This window comes from Erpetoichthys calabaricus, chromosome 2 (assembly GCF_900747795.2).
Source record: "Erpetoichthys calabaricus chromosome 2, fErpCal1.3, whole genome shotgun sequence".
NCBI classification, from domain to species: Eukaryota; Metazoa; Chordata; class Cladistia; order Polypteriformes; family Polypteridae; genus Erpetoichthys; species Erpetoichthys calabaricus.
Window position 1 is genome coordinate 243,923,541 of NC_041395.2, and position 27,979 is coordinate 243,951,519.

At 37.2% G+C, this 27,979-nt stretch overlaps 1 protein-coding gene across 2 annotated transcripts in view; it reads right to left on the reverse strand.

Annotated features, from left to right (window-relative positions):
• The window catches only part of tcerg1l (transcription elongation regulator 1 like), a 669,172-nt gene that overhangs the window by 187,002 nt on the left and 454,191 nt on the right, over nucleotides 1-27,979 (reverse strand). Inside the window, exon 7 of one of the 2 annotated variants that reach the window (XM_051922986.1) lies at nucleotides 14,491-14,582. The exons of the other annotated variant lie outside the window; for it this stretch is intronic. Coding sequence (XP_051778946.1) covers nucleotides 14,491-14,582 — 92 coding nt within the window. The remainder of the gene's footprint in view (nucleotides 1-14,490; nucleotides 14,583-27,979) is intronic. 2 annotated transcript variants of the gene reach the window in all.

Below are 27,979 nucleotides of genomic sequence, written 5' to 3' on the forward strand. Positions count from 1 at the left end.
AACCAGATATCTAAACTAAATAAGGAATCTGAACAATGACCTATCTGCGAAAAATGTGAGGTTTTCTGAACAGAGCTTAACCACTTATTAACAATGTTTTTTTTATATAAAGACCATCACAAAACATAATTACAAACAGAACTTTGCACAATACCTTGGCGAGCTTGGTTTGCTCTGCTTTTCTTTGAAGGACATGTGTATGGCAGATTGACTGGCAGGACAACACCCAAACCTGTTGCTGCATCCAAATGGTGCCATCTTTCACCATTACACCTGGTGCAGCTGCGTTGTTCTTATGTGTGAGTAGACATTTCTTGCAGGAAGGGTTTCTGTTCTCTTTCTCCGATGTAGAACCCTCATCATCATCTGAGTTCAAGTGCCATAAATTTACACTGGCTGTTATAGATTCAAATCAAATGTATGTTTTTATTCTATAATAGTAACAATAAGAGCTGCTCACTACTCAAAACGGATGTGCTCAGAATCCAACCCGTGACCTCTTGATTACGTGTCAGCAATACCTCGTATTGACCAAGTGGTCATGTCAGTGTCGTACCCTAACCCGATTTCTTTTTCTAAGGTTATATTTTTGAATAAACGCGCACTTGTTTTGTTATACTTGTAAATTTTGTGAAAGAGTTTATTTGATATTTGGACTTCAGTCTTCACACATTATACACTTCATGTCTACATTTTGTCAATTATTTACTAAAATATGAAAAACATTTCTTTTTTAGGTATGTGTTCAACAATTCCTGCCTCGTATTTCATCCTACATTTACACAGACTGTTGTAGACATGGAACACACATGAAATGCATGTATTCCAAATAACAATATATTATTTACCCTCTACAACTCCAGGCACCTCACATCCAGATAAACAAGACTAGCTCTGAGAATCTTCTCTGCGACTTGAACTGTGTAGGTAGGGAGGAGGATGGTATAGCAGGCTGCTTGCTGCTTGTGCTGATCGACACATTTACAAAACAAAAGATGCTGATGGAGAGGTGAGAAGGAATGTAAGGTGGGCCGGGATTACATGTTTTTTTCATAGGCTTCAGGGATTCTAGTGTTAAACATTTAAACTGAAAAGTACATACATGGTAAAGCATAAAAAAACCTAACTGAACTTACATAAAAATATCAAAAATGACAAAACAACAATAAAACTAAAAATGCACACAAACCCTGACTGACACATAATGTATATAAACAATCCACATCAACTAATTATTTTCACAAATAAAAACAAAAGTGAGTAAGTTACAGGTTTAGAAGGATATTTTCAGAATTTTATATAAAAAATAATGTTGTATTCCTCAATGAACAAAGATAGGAATACTTACCTAAAATGACAGGCATCAATATGTATCTTAGTCAACAAATATAAAAATCCCTTTAATTGTATTGTGCAGATTATTTTCCCTTTCAAATACAGAATATGTGAAAAAAGTTGGCCAAAGTTCTTACAAACAGAATTTGAAATTACTGCAGACACTTTTAGATTTCCAATTCACAGTCCACTAATGATAAGCAAACCTTGCAGAGTTTGCTTTGCTATGAGTTCGGCGAACTCACAAAAATATTTGGGAACTTTTCAGAAGCTCTGGAAAATGCATTGAAGCCAAAGGGAAAGGAAGAACTGAACTAGTTTTGAGTGGATTATAATGGTGTAATGGTATTTTAAGTGTCCCTGAGGGTTAGGGAAGTGTCCACCAGCTATGTTGGACTAATTTTTGTGACCAAAAATGGGATCTGTGCTGTAAGTCAGCAGTGCTAATCACTGCACCACCATGCCTTAAACAGCAAAAGAGACAGACAGAACAAATACCACAAACAAAATACAACAAATGGCCAGAAACTAGCAATAAATACATAAAAAGGTGATGGAGACCAGATTAAGAGGAAAAGACCACCGTGTGGGACCAGATATGGGAACAGGATCAGCAGGAACAGGTTGTCGAGCGACACAAAATAATGATAAAATGCTGGTCTTGCACTTCTTTCACACAGCAGTCTCTACTACAGTACATTGATTCCATAACTAAAAAAACATGTCCTATAACTCTGAAAAGAGCATTACAGTGCAATCAGAAAGCATTTAGGCCCGTTCAGGTTTTTCACATTTGGTTATGTTGCAGCCTTATGCTAAAATCATTTAAATTTATTTTTCCCTGCATAAGGCAACACTCAATAACCCAGAATGACAACGTGAAATAAAGGATTTTAGAAATTTTTGCAAATTCATTAAAATAGAAAAACTGAACCATAGCATTTACACAGGTATTTAGACCCATTACTCAGTACTTCACTGAAGCACCTGAGGCACTGATTCTTAAGCATTCTGAATTAAGACTTTGATGGAGCCTCCTTGAGCATGACACAATAAGCCTCACACACATGATTTGAGGATTTTCTGCCATTCTTCTCTACAGATTATTTGGATGGAGACCATCGATGGACAGGTATTTTCATATTTCTCCAGACATGTATGATTGGTTTCAAGTCTGAGCTCTGACTAAGCCATCAGGGACATTCCCAGAGATGTCCCTAAGCCATTCCTTTGTTGTCTTTGCTTTGTGCTTGGGGTCATTGTACTGTTGGAAGATGAACCTTTGGGCCAGTCTGTGGCCCCAATTACTGTTGCTGGAAAAAAAAAACCTACAGCATGATGCTGTCATCACCATGGATTACTGTTGGAATGGTATTGTGCAGGTGATAAGTGGAATCTCTTTTTCCCCAGACATAATTCTAATCTTTCATCAGACCAGAGAATCTATTTTCTTAAAGTCTGAGAGTAGTTTAGGTTCCTTTTAGCAAACTCAAAGCTTATGTCCATGTGTATTTTACTGAGAAGAAGCTTCTGTCTGGCCACTTTGTCATAAAGCCCAGATCTGTGGCGTGTTGCAGTGATGGCTGTCCTTCTGGAAGTATCTCCCATCTCCACACAGGTATTCTGGAGTTCAGCCCTTCAGGCCCTACTCTCCCAATTGCTCAGTTTGGCCAGGTCGCCAGCTCTAGGAAGAAGCATGGATGTTCAAAACTTCTTCCATTTAAGAATTATGGAGGCCATTGTGCTCTTGTGAACCTTCTGACCTGCAGATATTTTTTATAGCCTTCCCCAAATGTGTGTCTAGACACAATCCTGTCTCAGAGCTCTGGAAACAATTTTCTCTACTGAATGGCTTGATTTTTGCTCTGATATACACTGTCAACTGTGTCACCTTATATAGACAAAAATGTGCCTTTAGTAATCATGTCCAATCAATTCAACTGACCACAGGCAGACTACAAACAAGATGTAGAGGCAGTTCATTGATGATAGGCACTTATGAATTGTGAGCGAATTCCCTGGTTGGTTCATCTAATCATGACTATGTTCAACTTGACAAAAGAAAATCCGGATATTAAACGCATAAAAGTCTGGGATGAGGAATCTGTTGAGTGTATGCGTGCCTGTTTTGAATGTACTGACTGAACCATGTTTCAAGATTCCTGTGCTGATACTAATGCACTGATGGACAATGTAAATACCTATATAAAATTCTACAAGAATGCCATAATTCCACTTAAAACAATCAAAGTATATCCTAACAATGAGCCATAGATTACCAGAGATTTAAAAGAAATGATAAACAGAAGAAACAGGACATTTTATCATGGAACAATAACTGAACAGAAATAATTACAGAAGGAGACAAAATCCAAGATAAAGTGGGCAAAGCTGAAGTATCAGGACAGAATTGAGAATGAACTATGGATTGATAACCTGAATTAATTGTGAAATGGAATGAAAATAATTCCTGACATTTATACTAAATTCAATAATAATGTAGAATTAACAGGTGTTAAAAATAAATATTAATTGACTCAGAAATTTAATGAATTCTATTTAAGGTTCAAAATTTTGCTTCAGGAATTAATCAGCAAAAGAACAGACTTGAGACAGGTGCCAGCCCTTCTTTCAAAATGACGTCAAACTAGTCTTTCAACAAACCACAAACAGCAGGTGCCCAGACTATGAAAACAGGCAAATATTATTCCATTAGCAAAAGCTACACATTGCAAAGTAGTAGAAGCCTTCAGACAGATGGTCCTAAATTCTCATAGCATAAAAACCTTTAAGAAGTTAATTAAGAGACCATTACTAAACAACATCCATGCTTATCTGGGCCCATACCTGTTTGAAAACAGAAGATGCCATAGCAAACTTTTTGAATGAGCACTTGGAAGAACCAAAAATCCACGTAAGATTTGTGTTGTTTAAAGATTTGTCAGCTTTTATTACAATCCAGCCACTCATTTAGTTGACAAATTGATTGATCGATTCTGTTTGGACCCTAACTTGCTGGGGTAGATTCTGGACATTTTAACAAACAGAACACAAAGATTAATGTTAATAATAATCGTAACAATCAGCGTGTTCCCTAATGATCTTAACTTAATTGTAGGATCATATCAACACTGCTTTCTGTCTCCTGTTCTGTTTATCTTATGCACAAATGGCTTCAGGATATCACACAAGGGCAGACATATCCTGAAATTTGCTGGTGACTTCGTGATTGTGAGTCTTCTACACAATAAGTAGACAGTCATGGATATATTGTTGATGAGTTTCTTCAATGGTGTGAGTGTTCATTTTTATAGCTAAATATCTTTAAGACAAAAGATATTGCTGTATGGTTGGATATGGTTTTAGGTGCTGCCCTCTCAACAATTATTAAAAGGGAGTCAGTGGACTTAGTGAAGTACTACAAATATCTAGGGACATTCATCGATAATAGGTTATCTTTTGTTCTCAACACAGAACAAATTTGTAAGAAAGGACAGAAATGGCTTTTCTTTTTTAGGAACTCAATTGTTTTAAAGTGGAGAAAACCACAAGTGACACTTTTTAAAAGTATTTTATTGAAAGTGTTGCTATATTTGCTTGTATATGTTGGTTGGATAAAGTGTGATGCTAGGTAGGAGACAAACAAGAATGTGATAGATCCAGATATGGTAGAGCTTGGTAGTTGAAACAGTTTTGAAATAAATAAAATAAAGTAATAAGATACATTTATGGTAAAAAAAAAATAATATTAGGTAAAAAAAATTAAGGTTAGGTTTACTACTTTTAAGAGTACTTAAAGTGATTGTATGTTTTATTAACACACTTTCCAAATCTTGATCAAAAAAACCCTTAATGAAAACATCTTCATTGCTCATATGGCAGTATCGGACACCTCTTCTTTTTTACTCCTAGCTATCAACTAGGATCCTTTCTAGATTTACCTTTTTCTGCTTTCTGTTTCAATGTTTTCTTGTTCAGTTCCTATTTTTGTTTTGCCAATATTGCAAGATTATTAGTTCCATAGAAAGGCTCCATAAAGCATCACAAGAGAAAATCTAAAACGTAGCCACGTATGGAGCTGAAGAAAAAAAACTAGAACTAATAAACTACTGATTCTTGGACATGCAGTGTCCAAATTAATTGTTTTGCATCAAAGACACAAAGGCAGAAGAATGGCACATTTTAGAAAGTATGACTATTCTTTTTATACGTATCAGAAAAAAATACTAACAGCTTGGACTTAAGGACAGTTTTTTATACCTCAGGTACTGATGGCATTTTCAGCACTTGAGCCAAGAAAAAATTCCAGGTCCTACCACTGTGTCACCATTTAAAACTAGTTTATGTCATTGTTTTTACTCCTCTTGTACTTTTCTATTCTGTTGCCATATGATATACAAATGCCTATGTAAGACAGGTTTAGGTTTATTATAATTTGAATACAGTACAAAAAGATATTTTCTAGCATGTCTCACACAGACTAGTGACAGTTGTATAATGCAAATAAGACAATGAATATGATACCAAATCATTGTCATGCTCTGAAGTTTAAAACTGAGGATGGGGTAGGGTAGGCTTGACCACAGCAACAAGTTTTAAAGTGCAAAAAGTGCAAAAGTGCATTATATTAAAAAGCAAATGGTAACAATCGGTGTCCAAAATGTTTGGTGCAGTTTAGAAAAATCTTCAATAAATATTCATAAAACAACAGTGCCCATAGTGCAATAAGGAAGATAAAACCAAAAAATAAGTTAATCTGATAAATATATTCATATCTAAAACCCGGAAAAAAAGTCAGAATTGACTCCCATCCATCTTGTCCCCAGTGCTCTGCTCAAGGTTTGCTTAGTAAGGCTGAGACACTGACGGACACGGTCCTTAATCTGACTCCCATCCCAGAAATCCCCTTAGGTACATGCTAGGACACACCAAGCCCATCTCCCTCTACCTGACACCTCCATCAATCTCCACAGGTCACCTTCAGCCCACAATTACCCATGCTACACACCTACCATCACTGGAACACCATTGCCTACACTCCACTACACAGTATCCTCAACCTCTTTGCCTCCTTCCACCTGCACTGGCTCGATTCACCCGATTCATCTCTCTCCATTTTTTCTTTGATTTTTCCTGCTACAGTTTTCTTTCTTTCTCAACTTTCTTTTTTCAGTTCCTTTCCTAACCTATTCAGACCAACTGATAGCCCTGCGAGTGCAGGTGCTTCCCAAATGATGCACAAAACAGTAATAAGGGAAGGCTGTGTCGATCACTCTCATCCAAAATCAACCTGGCAATTCCCCCTTTAATCACTCTGTGGCCACATATCTCTTTCACATATACCCATACTCATTTCTAAAAAAGAAATCCTGCATCTGTTCTGATACGCTTTACTGCAATCATATTTATTAGAATGCACGTAATAAAGGAACAATGCATTTGTTATATTCTATGACAGCTGCACCACCACATTCTTTACAGGAAAGCAACCTGACCAAGAACCACCACAACCTATGACTCAAGAGTCATCAAGAATACAAATAGCGTAATAAAAGGTAATATTTCACAAGGAACCCTCCAAAAGACACAAGAGAGAAAACAGAAAAAAAATATTTCTTCTAATCTTAACATCCTTTTAACCACTCTGAAGTGTTGAAATGAAAGCAAGGGAAATTGCAAGGGATTAACATGGGGAAAATATAGGAGAGGTACAATAATGAAAAACAAACAGAGGAGGTCAGTATTACTTGCAACCTTGTTAAATTTAAAGTTAAAAATGATGCACAATAAGTTTGAATGCTATCGTGACTGTAAATTTTGACACAAGATCAATGATACTGGAAGGCTTTCTAACCTGTGTGTCAATTGTGTAGACATAGCAATTCAGGTGAAAGCCAGTAGGATCACCATTGTGGTGTCCATCAACCACTACATTTAAATATTATCTTTATTTTTATCAAATACTGTACATGCCTTCTGCTCAAGGTTGTAGTTGCACTGAAAAGGTGCCTTTTTATTTATAGAGTATCTTGGTATTGCATATCTTTTGTATGTGGGTGTGTTTAAGGCTTTTAAAGCTTATGACATATTTGTTAATAACATACTGAAATTCAAAATCTCTTTCATACTATAAATTCATGTATAAAAGCACCATTACCACACTAACTGTCATTTCTGTTTGCTTTATGTTTGTGGTTTGATCATTATTCTCAAGTACTGTGCGCTAAGGGCAAATTCTAGGTGTATTGCTACTGTGGTTTGTGAATTGCTTTAAAAAAAAAAGGCAAAAATTCTCAATGCAATACATTTTTCTTCTTAAATATTTATCTTTTTTAAATTATTCATGAGGCCCACATGCAAGTGTATTTCAAAAGCTTCAAGAATTGAAGGTAACTTAGTGTTTCTTGATACTGTTCACCACTGTGTAGTCAAATCAATGACTTCTGTCCATTTTACACACACACACTGAAAACATATATATGTATATATATATATATATATATATATATATTCTGGGGGAATCAGCCCTGGCACAGACTGGCAGACGCCAGCAATTCCAAAAACACACACGTTTTATTTACACTATGTACAATCCTTTACACAACACAGTGCCCCCTGCACCAAACACCTTTAATTCCGGGCCTCTCCACAGTCCTTCCTTCACCGCCTCCACTCCCTCTCCTCTGAGCTTTGTCCTCTTCCTCTCGACTCCGGCTGACGACTGGTGGGAGGTGGCCCCTTTTATGTCCACCTTGACATGCTCCAGGTGCCCTCTGATGAGCTTCCTGCGGCACTGCCTGGTGTGGCGGAAGTGCCGCATGAGCACCCAGTGCTTCCGGGTGTCCCCGGTATTCTTTCCACCAGCACCTCCAGGTTTGGCGGAAGTACTGAGGTCCCTGGTGGGGGCCGCAGGCCACTATAGGGTTAAACTTCCATGCTCAATTCCCGTGGCCCCCCATACAAGCCAGGGCGGCTGATCTCGTGGTCCGGGGAAGATATAGTTAGTCTCTCTCCCGGCCCTTCTAGGCGTCCCCCAGACGCCCGCCACAATATATATATATATATATATATATATATATATATATATATATATATACTAGCAAAATACCCGCGCTTCGCAGAGAAGTAGTGTGTTAAAGAGGTTATGTAAACATATATATGCATATATACATATATATACATATCTACATATACACATATCTACATATACATATATATACATATATACATATATATATATATATACATATACACATCCACATATATATACATATATATATATACACATATCAACATATATATACACATACATATACACACATACATAAACACACACATACACATATATACATATACACATTCATACATAATGCGTTGTAACACGGGCTGTGATTGTTACATGGGAGGGAGACGACAAATCACAGCTTCCCTCTTTCTAATCGGGCCTGTGATTGGTGCTTTGACTGATGCCTAGATCCCACAGTATGTCCCCTTAGGAGAGGTGTTAGGCAAGTGTAATTGAATAGTGGTGCTGCAAGTTTCGCTTTACACCTGTTTTTAAGGCTTATTGACTGAAAGGGCTTTCATGAAAAAACTTAGGGCTTTGCTACAGGATACACCCTCCACAAGTTAAGGAAGTAAAAATAAAGGTATATATTTCTGTTTTATTTAAACCTTTTAAGTTTGTATGTGGGCGGCATGGTGGCGCAGTGAAAGGTGCCAGTTAGGAGACCCAGGTTCGCTTCCCTGCGTGGAGTTTGAATGTTCTCCCCGTGTCTGTCTGGGTTTCCTCCGGGTACTCTGGTTTCCTCCCACAGTCCAAAGACATGCAGGTTAGGTGCATTGGCGATTCTAAATGGTCCCTGGTGTGTGGGTGTGTGTGGGTGTGTGTGCCCTGTGGTGGGCTGGCACCTTGCCGGGGTTTGTTTCCTGCCTTGTGCCCTGTGTTGGCAGGGATTGGCTCCTGTATTTAGGATATAGCGGGTTGGACAATGGATGGATGGACATTTGTATGCATAGCCCCATTTGCCCGTTTTCGTTTTTTTTTCTTTCTTCAGTAATATTTCAGCAAACCCGGAGCTTGTCAGTTCAAATCCTGGTACTGACACCACTGTGTGACCCTGAGGAAGTCACTTCACCTGCCTGTGCTGCAAAAAACAAAAGTAATGTAACAAATTGTACCTTAGATGTTGCAAGTTGCTGGAATAAAGGCATAAGTCAAATAGATAAATATGTATTATACACATAGGAACTATTCATTTATTTTCAGTTAAGTCATCTGCAGCAAACCTTTATAAATGAGGGTTTCTCCTTTTTAGATAGTGCAAACTGTTTCTTCTTCATTGAGGTTTTCTCTTGGAGAGCTTTTTTCATTTCATTGAAAATTAAAGCAGCAGCTGCCAAAATATGTAGCTTTCTTATTAATTTTTCAACATTGTGTAAAATAACTTTATAAAGTAACATAAAAGGTTTAAATACTGGTTATCCTTTTACACTAAAATATTACTAAAGAGATACAAAAAAAGTAAAATGCATATGTTGTTTTTCTTTAAGGAGATTAAATATTACTGAAGAAAGAAAAAAAAACTAAAACAGCCAATGGGGCTATGCATACGAACTTAAAAGGTTTAAATAAAACAGAAATATATACTTTTATTTTTACTTCCTTAACTTGTGGAGGGTGTATCCTGTAGCAAAGCCCTAACTTTTTTTCGTGAAAGCCCGTTTCAGTCAATAAGTCTTAAAAACAGGTGTAAAGATATTGACAATAAGCTACACAAACCCACCAAGACATGGAATCGTTTAAATCAAGTATCACTACATCTTCCTTTCTTAAAGAGAAGTAAGGCAGTACTTATAAGCTTAGTAATGTTATACATTTCAAATGCTACTTTGATAAACTTTATCACTTCAAACAACTGAACTATCCAGAACATTTCAGGCATACATCCAGCATTCAAACTATGTATAAAAAGCACAACTGTTAAAGGAATTCAGCATTTCTTAATTGAAAATGTTCCTTTAATCCTCAACATGTCTCAATGAGTCGTTCTGGTGGTTTTACTTGACGTTTTGATCTTCTGGTTAATTGTGTTTGCAGTTGAGATGTTCTTTCCTGATTTATACTTGTTTTCTCGTTAATATTTGTTTCGCTGGTGTTAGTGTTCTGATTAGAGGTTATTGGTCCTTTGATGTCTCGACGGTTTCTTCTTAGAACAGCTCCTATTACGCAATTCCGTCATATACTGGTCTATTGTTTCGCCGGTTTTCTGGAAACATGTAAAAAACTTGTGCCGCTCAAACGTCACATTGCGCTTTGGGTTGCAATACGCTTCGAATTTTTCAACTATTTTGTTCAATTTCATATTGTCTCCATCTTCTTCAAACTGAAAATTGTTATACACCTCTAGCGTCTCTTCGCCAATTACATGTAGAAGCACAGACGCTTTCATTTTTTCACTTTTCCTATCTGCTTCAATCGCAGCAAGATACAACTCGAATCTCTGTTTAAATCTTTTCCAATTTTCAGCTACATTTCCCTTTAACTGGAGATTTGGTGGGAGCTATAATCCTTCCATATTTTTTTTTCTCCTTTGCTAGAACGTCTTAGCGCTTTCTGACCACGTTTTCGGGTTACTCACAGACACGAGACTCGTTCAAAGCTGAACCTCTTCTTCACATTCCTCTTCCAATCCGCCACTTCTGACACCATGTAGTGATCTTGTTAGGTTCGTAGTTTAATCAATACACAGGATTGAAAGATATAATAACTTTTTAATAGACAGACTTTAGAGACATTTACTGTACATGTTACTACTCGTTCTTTAGTTCACGCCCATTCTCCTACTTGCATCGGCATTCACAGGCATTACTAATCATTCTGTAAGTATCCCTTAATAGACCTTACTAATCAACTATCATTACAAAATCCAACGTGGTTTGTGCCCTGCATTTACTTTTTTAATTAAAGGCGAGCTTTTAAGCCTGAGAAATCACCCCGTAAATGCACACGTTTAATTTCACATGTGTTAATATGTATGCTTACACAGTATTAAACCCACCGAGACATGGAATCGTTTAAATCAAGGCGCTGCGTTACCTTCTTCCAGATCGGCCCCAAGGCGTTTCACGTGATTACGTAGGAGGCGTGATGACACGATACGCGACTCTGCCCCCGTCCATTACAGTATATGGACAAAAAAGAGGTTCCAGTTATGACCGTTACGCTTTGAATTTCGAAATGAAACCTGCCTAACTTTTGTAAGTAAGCTGTAAGGAATGAGCCTGCCAAATTTCAGCCTTCCACCTACACGGGAAGTTGGAGAATTAGTGATGAGTGAGTGAGTGAGTGAGTGAGTGAGTGAGTGAGTGAGTCAGTCAGTCAGTCAGTCAGTCAGTGAGGGCTTTGCCTTTTATTAGTATAGATAAATATATATATATATATATATATATATATATATATATATATATTGTGGGGAACAGCCCGGACACAGACAGGTAGACACGATGGTTTCACCCAACACACATTTTTTATTCATATTTACAATAGTGAAGTGCACAAACCCAGTGCCGCAGCACCAATCACCCCTCAAGTCCTTGGCCACAACACAATGCCTTCTCACAGCATCTGGTCCGCCTCCACTTCTCTTCACCAAGCTTCGTCCTCTTCCACCCGACTCTTGCCCCTGACTGGAGGGAGGCGGCCCCTTTTATACACCCCGGAAGTACTCCAGGTGCATCATGAGGCTTCTGTAGCCACACCCCTGTGTGGCGGAAGCTCTAGCGGTGTAACCGGAAGTCCACTGGGTGTCCCCAATCCTCTTCCCCCCAGCACTTCCGGGTGTGGCGGAAGTACTGAGGTCCAGGGCACCCAAGGCATCGGGGCGCCCCCTGGCGGTGACCACGGGCCCCTACAGGGTTGACACTTACCCGTGGCCCCCACAGCAACCAGGGAGGACGCCCTCTCATGTTCTGGAGGAGGCACAAGCCCTCCTCCGGTCCTCCTGGGCATCCCGGCGGGGCATGAACCCCCGCCGGGTACCACAATATATTATATATATATATATATATATATATATATATATATATATATATATATATATATATATATATATATATATATATATATACTGAGTGGTTACACTTTGGTGTTGCGGATTTCATTTTACTATAATGTACCGTTTTGTGCCTATTAATGTATCCTCAGTAACTTATAATGACAAAGTGGAAGCATGTATTTAGAAAGGTCTGCACATTTTTTAACAATCAGACTATAATGACAAAGTGAAAAAATATATTTAAAAAGGTCTGTAAAGTTATTGTAAATCAAAAGCTGAAATCATGTACAAATTCAGACCCTTAATTCAGTACTTTCCAGAAGGACCACTGGCAGTAATTACAGCTTTGAATCTTTTTGGTTAAGTCTCTACAGGCTTTGCACACTTACATTTAGGCAGTTTATCCCATTCTTCTTGGAAGATCCTCTCAGACACCATCAGATTGGTTGGGTAGTGTCTGTAAACTGTCATCTTCAGGGTTCCCTGCTGATGTTCTATGAAGTTTGACTGGGCTTTTACTGGGAACATTAGGACAGACACAAATTTGTCCTGAAACCACCCTGGCGTTTTCTTAGGTCTCAGTTTATTACCGTGTTGAAAGATGAATTGTCACCCCAGTCTGAGGGGTTTGGAGTTCTTTCCAACAAGCTTATTTTTTTGTCTCATTTGACCAGAGAAATGTCCTTTAAATGCCATCATATGCGTTTTTCTTAAAAGTGGCTTCTGTCTAGCCACTATACCATAAATGCCTGATTGTTCTTCTGTCAGGTTCTCTCATCTCAGTAGAGGATTTCTGAAACTCTGTTAGAGTGACCATTGAGTTCTAGATCACCTCATTAACCAAGGCACTTCTTGCTCACCTACTTAGTTTGACTGAACAAGTAACTCTAGGAAGAGTCCTGGTGGTTCCAAACTTCTGCCATTTAACAATTCTTGAGGCCACTGTGCTCCTGGAAACACTCAGACCTTTAAAATGCTTTTATACCCTTACCCTAAACTGCTGCCTCACTACAATTTGAGGTCTACAGAGAGTTCTGTGGATTTCAATGGCTTGGTTATTGTCCTGCCATGTAGTGTGAATTGTGGCGCCTTATATACAGACTGGTGTGCGCTTTTCTAGACTATGTCTACTCAATTTATTTGGCCACAGGTGGACTCCCATCAAGTTCTAGACACAACTCGAGCATATTAAAACAAGCAGAGTACACCTGACCACATTTTGGATTAACACAGGCAAGGGTCACGAACACTTATATAAATGAAAAATGTCAGCTTTTGATTTTTAATAAATTTGCAAAACATATTTTCACTTTAATTATTGTGACTTTTGGTGTGCAGATTGATGGGGAAAAATCGCAAATGCATAAATTTCAAATTAAATGTACAACACAATAAAGTGAAGGGGTTTGAATACTTTCTGAATCCACTATCATATATAAAGATTCTCTGCCTACCATCAGGACCCATGCCTCTAATAATACATGCTGTATGAAGGTATATAAAGCAAATGTCCCTTTAAGAGAAAACTAATTCTTCTGCATATACCCATTTGAACTGCATTCTCTATGATGCTTTATCAAATAAAACTTTAAAGGAACCTAATATCACTGTAAAATGTTTTGAAGGGAATTGTAAACATCACCATTCAAACACTGATGATGACAAATCTATAAACTACTGACTAACAGGTTTACAAAGATTCTGCCTCTATAGAGCAGCAAGAAATGCAATCCATCACAGAGATAGCTTCAGAGGTACATATACATTTAGGTGCCAGTTCCTACTTAATCATAATAATAATGGAATCTTGGCAAATACAATACTTCATAACTTCATTAATCTGTCAGTCACTGCAAAAGAAATAGATGTCAAGTATACACATCTGAGCAATTAATATAAAGTACAACATTTTTAACAGAATTCCCTCTACAAAGTTAGTCAAAAAGATGATTCAACAGCTTATAACATATAATTAATCAAAACTGGCATCTAAATCCACCCACTATTGCACTGAATGATTTATAATATAATAGAGACATCTTTAATCATATATGACTTTCCAAAGCCTTATTATAAAAATAACTATGATGTAACAAACCTTATTTTGGCTTTCAGTTGATTTAGTCTTTCGATCAGTATGCAAAATGAATGTCCCAGTGCATGATGTTCTTGCAGGCTCCAGGCTCTTATCTGTAATTGTAAATACACAGAAAATTTAAGTTTTTCTTATAATATCTCTTAGTCTTTGCTATGCGTGTCTTTTTATAGCCATCATTTATGATATTCATTGAAAGGTTGTTTCTTGTATTAAAAGTAATGAATAATTTGATTATAATTGGAAAATACTACACTCAATATATATTATTAAAAGAAAAAATATAGAAAATATTTTTCTATTAAAACAAATTGCAGGAAAAAACAATTAATCATTATTTACAGTAAGTTATTGGTAAAAAAGATATATGGCTTCTGTCTTGTGTTTCGGTCTTGCAGTATTTTAATTTGGGTTGTACAACTTGAATTAAATGTCAAAAATATGCATTGAGATTAGTAAGCGTTGGTGTCCTAGGTCATATGCAAACCAGCCCTAGAACTAACTGAGCGGAAAACAGTCTTGCAGGAGTCATCTGCATGAGAAGTATCCTTTTTTTGCAAGTATTAGATGCTGCCAATCACCACTGGCTGAATTATTAGCTCATAAATCATCAACTGCATGTGCTCTGGATCCTGAAATCACAAAAGCCTCTTCAAATCCCAGGCAGAAGCTCAGTCTGAAGTGTTTTCAATCATTTCTTGGAAAGCAACACAATTAGCACAAGTGTAGACTGTGGCCAGCTCTGTGTTGCCAAGACTTACAAGAATTGCTAGGCAACTTGGGACAAAAGGTGATGCTCCTGACTGCAAATCTCTGGAGGTCCTCACAAGGATGTCTATGGATCTGAACCACGTAATGTTTTGTTCTTCTGCTACTTTTTCTGCACCAGAGGTTTGTACAGTGCTAGTTCATTTTAGGACTATGAAGCTGCTGAGCCTGATCTTACGATGTCAGACTAGCTAGTATCGCAATAGCTTCTTTCTAAAATATTTTTGGGTGAAAAACCAAAGGTTTTTCAATTTAATATAAACATGATTAATTTTAAGAAAATTGTTCTAATTATTGATTTTTTTTAATATAGTATATACTGTAAATCTAAATGTGTGTTTGACTGGAATGCAGATCCACACTATTAAACCTAACTTGGCCAAATTTTGCACATATTTCTTATTTATGCAGGGGAGACAATATTCTGTGTTTCATTCCAAAGGTTTTCCACAGGGAACTTTATTTAGTGACGACTGCACCTGTGTTTTAATAGGGATGTGCCAAGGGAGGCACTTTTATGATTTGACACAAGCATGCAAAGATGTTCCCCATAGTGGGTTTATTCAGTGTAAATTTGTTTTAAGGACAATTTTTCATCCCTGAGGAATTCATCTGGTGACTGCACCTGCACTTTATTCCACCCTGAGCAATGCCAGGTACCCTTGCTAATTCTCTCTATGCACCTGTATCAACTGCTAAATAAACAAATGACTTAAATATAATTCTGTCTTTCTATGTACATCTCTCTATGGCAAATTAAAGTTATAAGAACCACACTGAGCCCATGGCTTAGTAACTAAAGTGGTTAATTAAAATGAAGCACTAGCATGTAGCTGATGTGTCACAGCAATTGGACTGACACTTTTGGTAATTCAGATGCACAGCAACATGAGAACATCTTGAGATAATACTACTGCACTCAGAATGCCTGGCTCTGAACTGTAAGGTTCTCTACACCATTGCTGAAGCAGATGATGCCCTAAGTGTATCTATACTAATAAAAGGCAAAGCCCTCACTGACTCACTCATCTCTAATTCTCCAACTTCCTGTGTAGGTAGAAGTCTGAAATTTGGCAGGCTCATTCCTTACAACTTACTTACAAAAGTTAAGCAGGTTTCATTTCGAAATTCTACGCGTAACGGTCATAACGGTCGACAACGTCCGTCATGTTAAACTTTCTTATTTATGGCCCCATCTTCACGAAATTTGGTAGGCGGCTTCCCTGCGCTAACCGAAACCGATGTACGTACTTATTTCAGTGGTATGACGCCACTGTCGGCTGCCATATTGAAACTTTCCAACGGTCTTTGTTACTTATGGGCCCATCTTCAAGAAATTTGGTATGCGGGTTCCCAACTCTAACTGAATCCTACTTACGTACATATATACATCCATAGCCTGCAGCTCGGTCGTAGTGTGAGGCAGCGTTGGGTTCCCCCATCCCCACGCCTCCCACGTAGTTGGCTGCCTGCCTATATAAGGTTGTCCGTCGCTCCGGTCTCTTCATTCCCTTACTTGCTTCGCCACGGTATTCACATCTCCCTGCTGATAACTGCAGCATTTTTATTTAATCCACAGCTTCTCCGCTGTTTTATTGTTCGTTTATTACAATTATAGTTATTGTGTAGGTATTTTAGACTTAGTTTACATTGTTCAGGTACCCATTTCCTTTATCGTTCCAACCGTACCTCCATTAACATGTCTATCGAGGTGATCACCATCGATCAAAGAACTGTCACTTACCGAGTGGTTTCCATGCCCGGAGATGGTGACTGTCTTTTCCATTCTCTGTGTTACATATTGCATGGCCATATCAGGCTCACTCTTGATATCCGGAGGTACATTGTGTCTTATGTATTGAATGACTGGGACAGGTTCAAGGTGTGGACTGATGACGGTACAGGAGATAAATATACTACAGAGGAGCACTATAAGAGTGAAATGCTTAAGCCCTTCACCTATGGTTCTGCATGTGAGTTGATGGCTGCCACTGAATTGTTCGGTTGTCGCTTTCAAGTGTACCGAAATGGCCAAATATTGTACACCTTTGGACAACAGCCAATGCCTCTTAAACATCTTAGATTCACAGGTGACGATTTGAGTAGTGGACACTTTGATGTTTATGAATGTTTAAACGCTCAAAAGCTAGATGCGAAGTTATCGATGAAACCCATTTCAATTCAAACGCCTCCAATTTCCAGTAAGGCTCTGCTTCGCAATGACAATTAATAAGTCTCAGGGACAGACCATACAAAAGGTTGGCATTGATTTGAGGCAAGATTGCTTTTCACATGGCCAACTATATGTTGCATGCTCAAGAGTAAGCTCAGCGCACAGCTTGGTCATATTACAACCGGAGGGCCGAACTGACAACGTGGTATACAAAGAGATCCTTAACAAATAATTATTGGTATATTTTCCCTCAGTTTAAAAAGGTTTACTTTTCTTCTTAATAAAAATTTTAAAGCAGTACTTCGCCGCTGCAAAGCGTGGGTATTTTGCTAGTATCTAATAAAACCAAGACTCTTCTTACAACATGTGAGGTGATTATGTAGTATTAATTGCGTTCCTTATTCTAGTGAGATTTTCTCCATCTTCTACAAAGCCATTGATTAATTTATTCTGCAAATTGTACTGTATGTAATTTTTGGTTTTACTCTTCTGGATGAAAAGTCACTAAAATAAAATGTAGACTCTACTGGATATGAAATAATTCTATAAAAAAAAACATTTTTTTCAATTTGTAGTGTGTATATATATATATATATATATATATATATATATATATATATATATATATATATATATATATATATATATATATATATATATATATATATATATTTGCAGCTGGAGATCCACAAAGGGAGAAAAAATAAATGAGGTATCATAAAGTAGTTTTTATTCCTGAGCTGACCCTCTGCCAGGGGTCTTCATCAGAAGATAATGCTTAGACTTACAAGAATCAAAGGCAATATATAGCAAAAAATTACATGGATGTGGTGGGGGAGGTGGCTAAGTCAGTGTGATCAGGAGGAGGGGTGTACAATTTATTTATTATGAACATGTTCTTCTTAAGTTTGCATATGCTGGATTTATGTCCAAGTGTCTGTTGATGGCGTTCTCATTTGATAGCCAAGATTCGGCCAGCTCTCTGGCACTTTTAGTACTAGCCTTAAATTTTACTTGTACATTGTCCAAATTATATGTATGTCCTGTTGATTTAGTATGCATATAGATCAATGAAAGTGAGTCCTTTCTTCTGACGGCGTTGTGATGTTCCTGTATACGTGTTGCGATTCTTTTTGAAGTTTGTCCAATGTATACCGCTGAGCAAGAACTGAATGGAATACTATAAACTGCGTTTCATGTTTCTGGTGTCGATTTCTTGTTTTTAGCATTAAAGAGGAAAACTCTATTCAGAAGAGTCCTAACCCATTGTAATACGAAGGAAACAAAAATGAATGAGAGACGCTGTCTCTTCCATCTTTTCACTTCAAACGGATACTCAAAAACATTCATTAATCATTCATTAATTCATTAATATACTTTTACTGGGTTATATATGAAAGCTAATATAAAACATATTTTTTATGGCATAATAGCTTCCAAGACATAATCACTATGTTAAAAATTAAATAAGAATACCATTTGAAAAAAATTTTGAGAAAAGCAGTTTGTCACATACAAAGCTAGACGCTATGTTTGACCTTGCATTTTTCAATCTAATAATCATTTTTGATTGTGCCATTTATATTAAATACTGTAATCCGCATCATGTTAATCACACACTACACAGACAGACGAAATAAACCTGTGAGGCACAACAATAAAATGAAGATGAACTCACTATGCCATTTTGAGAGAACTACAGATCAGCATTATATTTAATTAAGCTATTTGTAAATGGGTCAATTATTTCAATTAAATTTTATTTACTAACATAAATAGCTATGGCATGTTTAATTCTTCTAAGTTCTCATTTGTAGACAAGAAGTGCTGTGCTGCCTATATATATGCCTTTGTTAGACCTTCATACAATTGTTGTGCCATATAGAGGAACTGATACAAAAATCACCCCTCCAAATCCCCTTATGCCCATCAAACTGTCAAAATGGTCTGCTTTCTTTAAATATAATCAGTCAGAAATAGTAAAAACTCATATGAATAATGCCACACAATACTGTATTCATTTCCTTTGCGCCACCATTCTGCCTAAGGAAATGTTCAATTTGTTGCATGTAAGTAGACTTTTTAAATGGAATTCTCTTGTGAGCTAGCTTTCAGGAAAGCTTCTCCCTTACATTCATCAATGGAGGGTTCTCTGTATATTCGCTGGTAATTCTGCTTTTGTTTTTATTGCTCCTTCTGCTAGAATTTAACAACTATGATGTCTGCTGAATTCCTTTTTAAGGTATGTATTTATTAGTTGTCAAACAATTCAAGAGTTGAACATTGTTTCTGTTATGCACTTTATTTAATAAGTATGCCATTTATTGTCAATGACTAATGGAAGACAGTGAAATACAATGGATATAAATGACAGCTAATGTAATTTACAGATATGTATCTCCTTAATAGAAATAAACATTCCATGTTTTGTCTACGTAATTGTTATATGTATATATTTATGCATTTACGTATATAATTAAGTCATTTTTACTCACCTGAATACAACAAAGTCTCTCCCTCCCTATTCAAATTTTATGTCTCTGCCTAAAAACATGATGTAAAACAAAAACCAAGCAATTGCAAGAGCAAGTTAAAAATGGTTTGCTATGCAATACCAGTAAAAGTACCATTACTGGGAACTTTGTGAGCAAACCACAGTCCTTGATAGATACAAATCTAAACACAAAGCCACAAAAATGCACAAAGCTAAACAAGGACACATAAACTGTGAGGTGCTTGCTCTACTCACCATGCCAGCCAGGAAAATAGTATATATTGTAGTGCAAAACATACCCACTGTGGTGGATTGGCACCCTGCCTTGTGCCCTGTGTTGGCTGGGATTGGCTCCAGCAGACCCCCGTGACCCTGTGTTCGGATTCAGCGGGTTGGATAATGGATGGATGGATGGAAAACATACCCAGTAGTATTACCCACATGCTTTTGGAAGTGGGTTTGTAGAATATTTATAGACAATTTTTGTTACCCATGTATGAATTATTAGAAAATATTTAAAAAGCTCTTAAATCTCATAAATTACTTCAATTTTAGTAGAGATTAAGATATCTGAAATCCTTAAGGCAATTTATCATACAATATGTTATTGAAATGGCATGAAAATTGGCATCACAGAAGTATATAAAACAAAAAAATTGAATTTTAACATTTTTTAAACATTCAAAGTAAAGTTAGAAAATTGAATTTATTAGAAAATGGAATGAACCTTAGTCTCCACCCTTCTCAATGCACTTGTACCACCTGCCTGGAACTGCCTGGATTCCAGCAGAATAAAAGGTTTTGCCTTGTCATCGCAACCGCTGGTGCACCCGAGTTACTGTCGAACACTACATGCCAAGGGATACTACAGTCACTAGTGCAAGTTACTGTGACTTGCTGGAGACCAATGTGAAGCCTGATGTTCAATCCAAGTGGCAGGGACTGCTGTCTCAAGGAGTCCTTTTGCTGCAAGACAATGCCTGTCCACACACTGCTAAGAACACCAAGGTTTGTCTGGAGAAACTGAAGTTTGAGGTATTGCCAAATCCTCCTTTTTTGCCAGATTTGACACCATGTGATTTACACCTTTTTGGACCACTAAAAAAACATATAGGTGGTGATCGATTCAAGACAGATGACGACGTGAAGAAAGCAGTGCGCAAGTGGTTGTGACGACAAGACAAAATCTTTTATTCTGCTGTAATCCAGGCACTTCCAGATAGGTGGTGCAAGTGCATTGAGAAGGGTGGAGGCTACATTGAGAAATGACATTATCAGTTTTGTTAAAGTTCGTTCCATTTTCTAACTTTAGCTTGACTTCCCCTCATAGTATTGTTGGGTTTCCTTCTAGATTATGAAGATCGTGAGACTGGATTAATTTGGGCATGCTAATATGATTCTGTATGAGTAATTGTGGGTGTGTGCATGAGTATACTGCATAAGAAGCTGGCATCTCCTTTAGGATTTGTTCTTATATTGTGCCCTGGTCTGTTCGTATGGACTCTCAATGAAAAACAGTGGTTTCAAAAAATGGCTAGAGAGATTGTCATAGGGCTTCACAAAGATAGAACAGAGAACTCAGTTTGTTAATGATGTGGCCCTCCTGGGCAGAGAGCAAGCAGTGTATTCCATCCATCCATCCATCCATTCACTACTAAATTCATTTAAATCATTTAAAAATCATGGGCTTCTATCCCTACAGCATCAGGTGTAAAGCAGGAACCCACACTGAACCCACATTGACTTCCCATCGTCAGATGCTCTTATGTTGTTAAAACTTGTAATGGATCAGGGATCGTGTGACATCTGTGTGATGGTCTGTGTAATACAGCCTCCAAGACAATGGCTCTAGGGAGTCTAAATTGGCTTATAAGCACATCATCATCATGATCCAAAAAATCATTCTGACCCAAGAAAACTAGCCCCTTGAGTAGTTTGCTATTGGCGATATCCTCCAAAATTGCCACTGACAGTTATGTCATAAACACACAGTCCACTCTTTTTAGTAACAAAATCAATAGGATACCGTCATGCATGCGCATTGGAGGATCTCCTCACAGGCTCAATCAAGGTATGTGATAATCTGCCAGGACAAGAGGGGGCACTGTCGCTAATATTTTATTATCCTTCTTTCACCTTAACACCAAAAAACTGCCCAGTGAGGGCACTAAGTTCTACTTCTTCTGGTTTGGGCATTATAAGAAGCCAGACTGTCCAGAAGGAGGTGTCATTTCCACTATGAGTGATCCACCAGACAGAGCTTCAATGAACAACCCTTATTTTGACATAAAGGAGCTTGTTATTTGTAGTTGTGCCTGAGAGGCCATTTTTATTTTATTGCCTAAAGGCATGATTTTTTTGTTTTGGAGTAAGCATTAAATAGGACAACCCGGTTGGTGTCCCAAGTTTTACTTTGCTGCTTCAACTTGTCATTCCTGCACCCGGCATTAAGTGAATGCATTAGGCATTATAACCAAGACTTAAGACAACTTTATTGAAAGAACATACTAATTAAATGTGATGTAATTAGTTCAAGAACTTTAAAATGTGACTGACCTGTCATTGAAATGTACAGTAAAACAAGATTTTCAGTTCACTTCATTTCCCACTGGCTAGTGTTGCTAAAATCCCAACACCAAAAACTTCTGTGAAATCTGACGACTTGTACATAAGAAATGGCTTACATATGTTTCCGAGTATAAGCATGTTTTATACATGAGGCCCCTGCTCAGCAATTCCACTTAGAGGTAGTTGTTGCACAATGGGTGTACTCAAAAGGGAAACCCACTAAGCAAGCACCTTTTTGTAAAAGACTAGCTAAATATTTGAGTAACTGATACAAATAGTTACTGAGGCAAAATCAGATGGCATATTTAAGGTACTATTTGTTGAAGAGGTAAAAGGTAGATAAACAAATTGTTAAAATTTTATTTTGGCTCTTTTCAATTCTTGGGGTTTAATTCCTGGGGGTTAATTCCTTAACAAACATTATTACCGTATTATAATGGTTCACTCACTCATACTGTACCAACGGAGAAATACCAGTAATGTCTAATGTATGCTCAGATTTCTCAGTAATTGATGGATAGAGAAATATCTTTTGTTACTTAGTGTTATTAAATGATACCAAAGAATGCTTACCAGTATGGAAGCAAAAATATCACAAAATGTATTTAACTACGTATGTTTTAGCCATCATTCTTACCCTGCTGTTATATATATATAAAAAATAAAGGATTATTTACGTATTACATATGAAATAAAAGCATGTTATTATTAAGAACAGTGCAATAAAAAATTATTTTAGTCACTATAACAATAAGGCTAATTTGAAAGTTCTGATTATGAGGTTCCTGTAGGCTATTAATATTTTGTTCAGTTTCTTTTGAGAACCCACTACCAATTACCTTAAACAGTTAAAAAATCAACAAGGGAAAAATCGAAAAAAATAACCAAAGGTGTTTTATAAAACCAAAACATACTTTTCAGTCTTCACTTTTCCATCAGCTTGAAGCAAGTCCAGAGTATTCAGTGGTTAATACATTATAAAAGAAACTTGTTATTAATTTGCCTTTTTGCTAGGTGAGCTAAGTAAATATTTTTTGTTTCTTTTCTAATGAAAAATGTGTGGTTTGGAGAAAAAATAATTTATGAATATAATTCTGGAATATAATTGTATTTAAACAGCATATTTAAAATCACATTTGTCAAAAGTAATTTTATTTGCACATTGCAAAGTTGTCAAACACAATAAACATTCTGTACACTACAGAGGATTTCTGACAGCATGTCTTTTAGCAAAATCACATTTTACAAATTCTCTTTCAAGATCAATTTTATTTGTTTATCAGTAGTGCTGTAAGCAGAATTGTGTGTCACATAACTTTAATTCACAGCCCACAGTTCACTTCAAAAACTGTTGGCAAAATTAAAATATTGTAAGTGAAAGTATTTCACTGCCTCTAGCCATCAAGCACAACAAAAGTAATATTCCAGTTTACCAATTGTTATTCTAGGACTGGTTTGTGAAAGTTTACTAATCTGAAAGAAAAAAATACATATCTTTTTATACATAGACATCAGTCAATCTTGAACTTGTAAACTTCTTAAAAGTAAACAAGGTTTTAAAATACATCCTCCACTCCACCATGCCCTGAAGATAACAAAATGAATCATATTTTGCAACACTATTCTTTTTACTTGCTGCTTATAGTGAAAAAAAATACTACATTAACCACTGTGAGGGATGGCCGGCCATATATTCCGGCCTACACCTCCAAACTGCCAGGTGGAGCCCTCCCAGCAGTATGGAGGCTCCCCGAATTCCAGCAGGGCCTCATGGACCATGTAGTTTTTATAAACAGCCCTGCTGGATACCATGGGGACCACCAGGAACCACTGTAGGGAGGCTTATGGAATTCTACGTGCCCTATAACCCGGATGAACGTCCTGATCACAAGACCAGAAGGAACGACGTGCTTCCAGGATGAAGAAAAGGACTTTTAACCTGACCCGGAAGTGATAACGAATCATGGACTGCAGGGTTGGAACCACTTCCGGGTCAGGGGATATAAAAGGACTTTGGGAAAGCCCAGACGCTGAGCTGAGCTGGGAGGAAGGGTGGCTAAGTGTCTGGGAGAGGAGGATTGAGCATTGTGTATTGTTATTGATTCATTGAGTATTGTATGTGTAGTGTGGCGTGGAGGGTGTTTAGTGCACAGTATTATAATAAAAAGAACAAGTCTTGGACTTTTACCTGGTGTTTGGCGTGGTACTTGAGGGTTCAAGAGGTCAATAGTGGCCTCTACTGCTACACCACCAACTACCTGTACCCTTTATTAGACAAAATTTGGTTTACCAGAAAAAAATCTACATTGCAGTCTATTATAACTCTGACTCCATAATTAACTAATATCAATAATAGTCAGTCACTGTCCAACCCGCTATATCCTAACACAGGGTCACGAGGGTCTGCTGGAGCCAATCCCAGCCAACACAGGGCGCAAGGCAGGAACAAACCCCAGGCAGGGTGCCAGCCCACCACAGGGCGCACACACACACACACACCCACACACTAGGGACAATTTAGAATCGCCAATGCACCTAACCTGCATGTCTTTGGACGCATGCAAACTCCACGCAGGGAGGACCCGGGAAGCAAACCCAGGTCTCCTTATTGGCTGGGATTGGCTCCAGCAGACTCCCTTGATCCTGTAGTTAGGATATAGCGGGTTGGACAATGGGTGGATGGATATTATGAGTCTGGTAAAAAGTAAACCTGAACTTAGCATAATATTTGAAAATCTGTGCTATAAAAGTGCTATAGTGCTATACAAATGACAGCTAATTTGAACAGCATGACAACTCTTTTTGACAGAACAGTGGTGCAGAGGACATCAATACTGTCTTGCAGTTCTTAGAGTCTGGACAGTTTCAAGGTTGAGATGACCTCTGATTGGATTTGCATGTTTATGTTATATTCAACACCAATTGCAACTCATATGCAGAGACAAGTACTTAGGTTCATAAACAAAACATAACCGACCCCTTGCACTGAGTTCTTTATGGGTGTATGCACAGGATGTGTGTATGAGCACAGGGGCAATGGATGAAGAAAACATGTATAAGCGAAAGGTCAAATACTGATTCTTGTATAAAATATCATCTATGTCAACTGTGTAATATAATCATTGCTGTTCAGACCAATTTCATTTGTCAGGGAAATGTCTAGATGTAGAGGTAAGACCCCAGCTGAAATATGTTGGGGTAATGATAGGGATTATTAATTTTAGCCTGAGATGAGCTTAAATAAATCATCAGAATTTTATGTAGTGCGTTTAACTTCACAAAAATCCCAAAAAAAAGATAAAAATAAAAAAATACAGTAATGTAGAATGTATGTGGGATCTCTGTTTCACCTTCTAGCCAGGACACCAGAACTATGAAGAGACCTGTACAATTTATAAATTGACAAAAGTCCATATTAAATAATTTACACTTTCTTTTTTTTCAGTTCGATATCGTGATACACAAGTAACCTAAACATGCTTGCCAAAGTATGGTGACATGATGGTGACATTGATTTCCTCACAGCTAGTCTTCACGGGTTTACACCCCCCAAAACACAGATTTCCTGTATATGTACATGAATGGGTGCATGAGCAACTGATTCTGTTCTGAACTTTCCTACTGAATTTGGAAAGAGAAACTTATAACAGCTAAAAACGTATCCTTCACAAATACCAATATTCAGAATGCATTATCTGGGTTTATCCTAACTAGTGATTTACAATCAATAGTTCTAAGAATCAAAGCATAAGTACTTATGGCTTGGTTCCAGTTGACGCCTGGTTTGTTCCAATCCTTTGTTCCAATCCCTGGGTCAGCTTTCACTGGCACATGAGGAAGGATAGTTCTTTGTTCAAAAGTTTTTGGTCACATATTGTATTTGTGTACAGTACTACACTATTCACCAACGTTTCACACACTGTGTTCCTCATTTGCTAGCATAGAATTAAGTGTGGGATAGTTAGTGATTAGTTGACTGCCATCTTTAGCAAGATGAATGTGATGCCTTGCATTCATTCTCATTTTGATCGTGCACTTTTCTTTCTTTAGCAAGGTTTGGACTCATAGCACCCTTGTTATACTGCAATAAAACAGTCTTCATTTCTTCTCGTCCAGCACCAGATTACTCTTCGAAGTAAAAGTGACCACTCCGGTCTTTGTTATGGCCAAACCCTTGGCAATGGGGTCCAGGCTGAGAGCATTGTGTGTATAGAGAGACAATAGATCTGGTGCTTGCAATGGCTTGTAAAGAAAGGTGTTATGGTCCTTTGTTCATAGACAAGGGGTTTAAATGACATATCACAGACAAATCTCTAGGTGTCACTTTATCTCTGATTGATCGGCCATGTCAGATAAGGCCCAGAAACTGCATTCCAAAAACGACCAGAGAAGGGAAACTTGACATGACCTGAAGTTAAGAGTGTCTGGCAGCTGCTTCTTAAGAAAAGACTTGTGTGCCCAAACAAAGCAAAATGGAATATGCCATGTCATATTGTAGTTAATGCTTTATGTTTTTTATACTGTGGAATCAGTAATTTGTTTAATATGATGAGAAAAATATACCTTACTCAACATCACTGAAACTAAATCACAAATCAGCCAAGGCTATCAAACTTGTTCTCTCTCATCAGGCTGTGGATTAAAAAATATTGCAGTCATGTAGCAATTAATATAAGCAGCTCCTGGTGAGAACCTGCTGACATGTGACAGACAGCTTCAAAAACACCTTAAATAAACTATAATTTCTTTTACAAAATATGCAATACATTTAAAAAAATTTTTTGTAAATAAATGATTTCTTTCTTAAGACTGATTTTTAAAGAATATTTTAAAAATGTTCTTTGTGATTTGAATGAAAGTGTTGTTTGTATTGAGTACATATAATAATCAACACATACAGTAGCTGTATTCTGCAAGCTGAACTGTCCTACATATAAGCTGTATATTACTGAGCCATATACATTACAGGGTTAGTGGAAAACACTTTTAAGTGGCCACAGAAAAGTGCTAGATTTCTACTCTGGATCATCTCAAGAAGTCAGGAAGAACAGGAAACTTATTCCCCAATTAAAACATATACTTAAAAACATATGCCAAATAAAACATGAAATAAGATATGATGGAGTAAACTGCTAAAAAAGTTGGTTGTAAAAATTCTTTTAGGATTTGCCATAGCTATAGGCTTCTAGTTTGTTGTATTAAGGGGAGCGATACTATTGGTGACAAAATGGTTATCTGTCCACATACTGTATAATCAAATTTTTATCGTATACCTAATAATCAAAAATTATCAGTTGAACCCAAGAATCAAGTATTCTAAACCAGACGTACCTCTTAAATAACATTTCATTTTGTTTGAGTCTTCAGAAAGTCTTTCCTAAGTTTATAACAAAGTCTGGATGCTTGCTTGGTGCGAGTAGTCATTTTATTTTTTTATGGACAGAGTTGGGGGTAGCACAATAGAAAGTAATGCATTACTATAATCTACA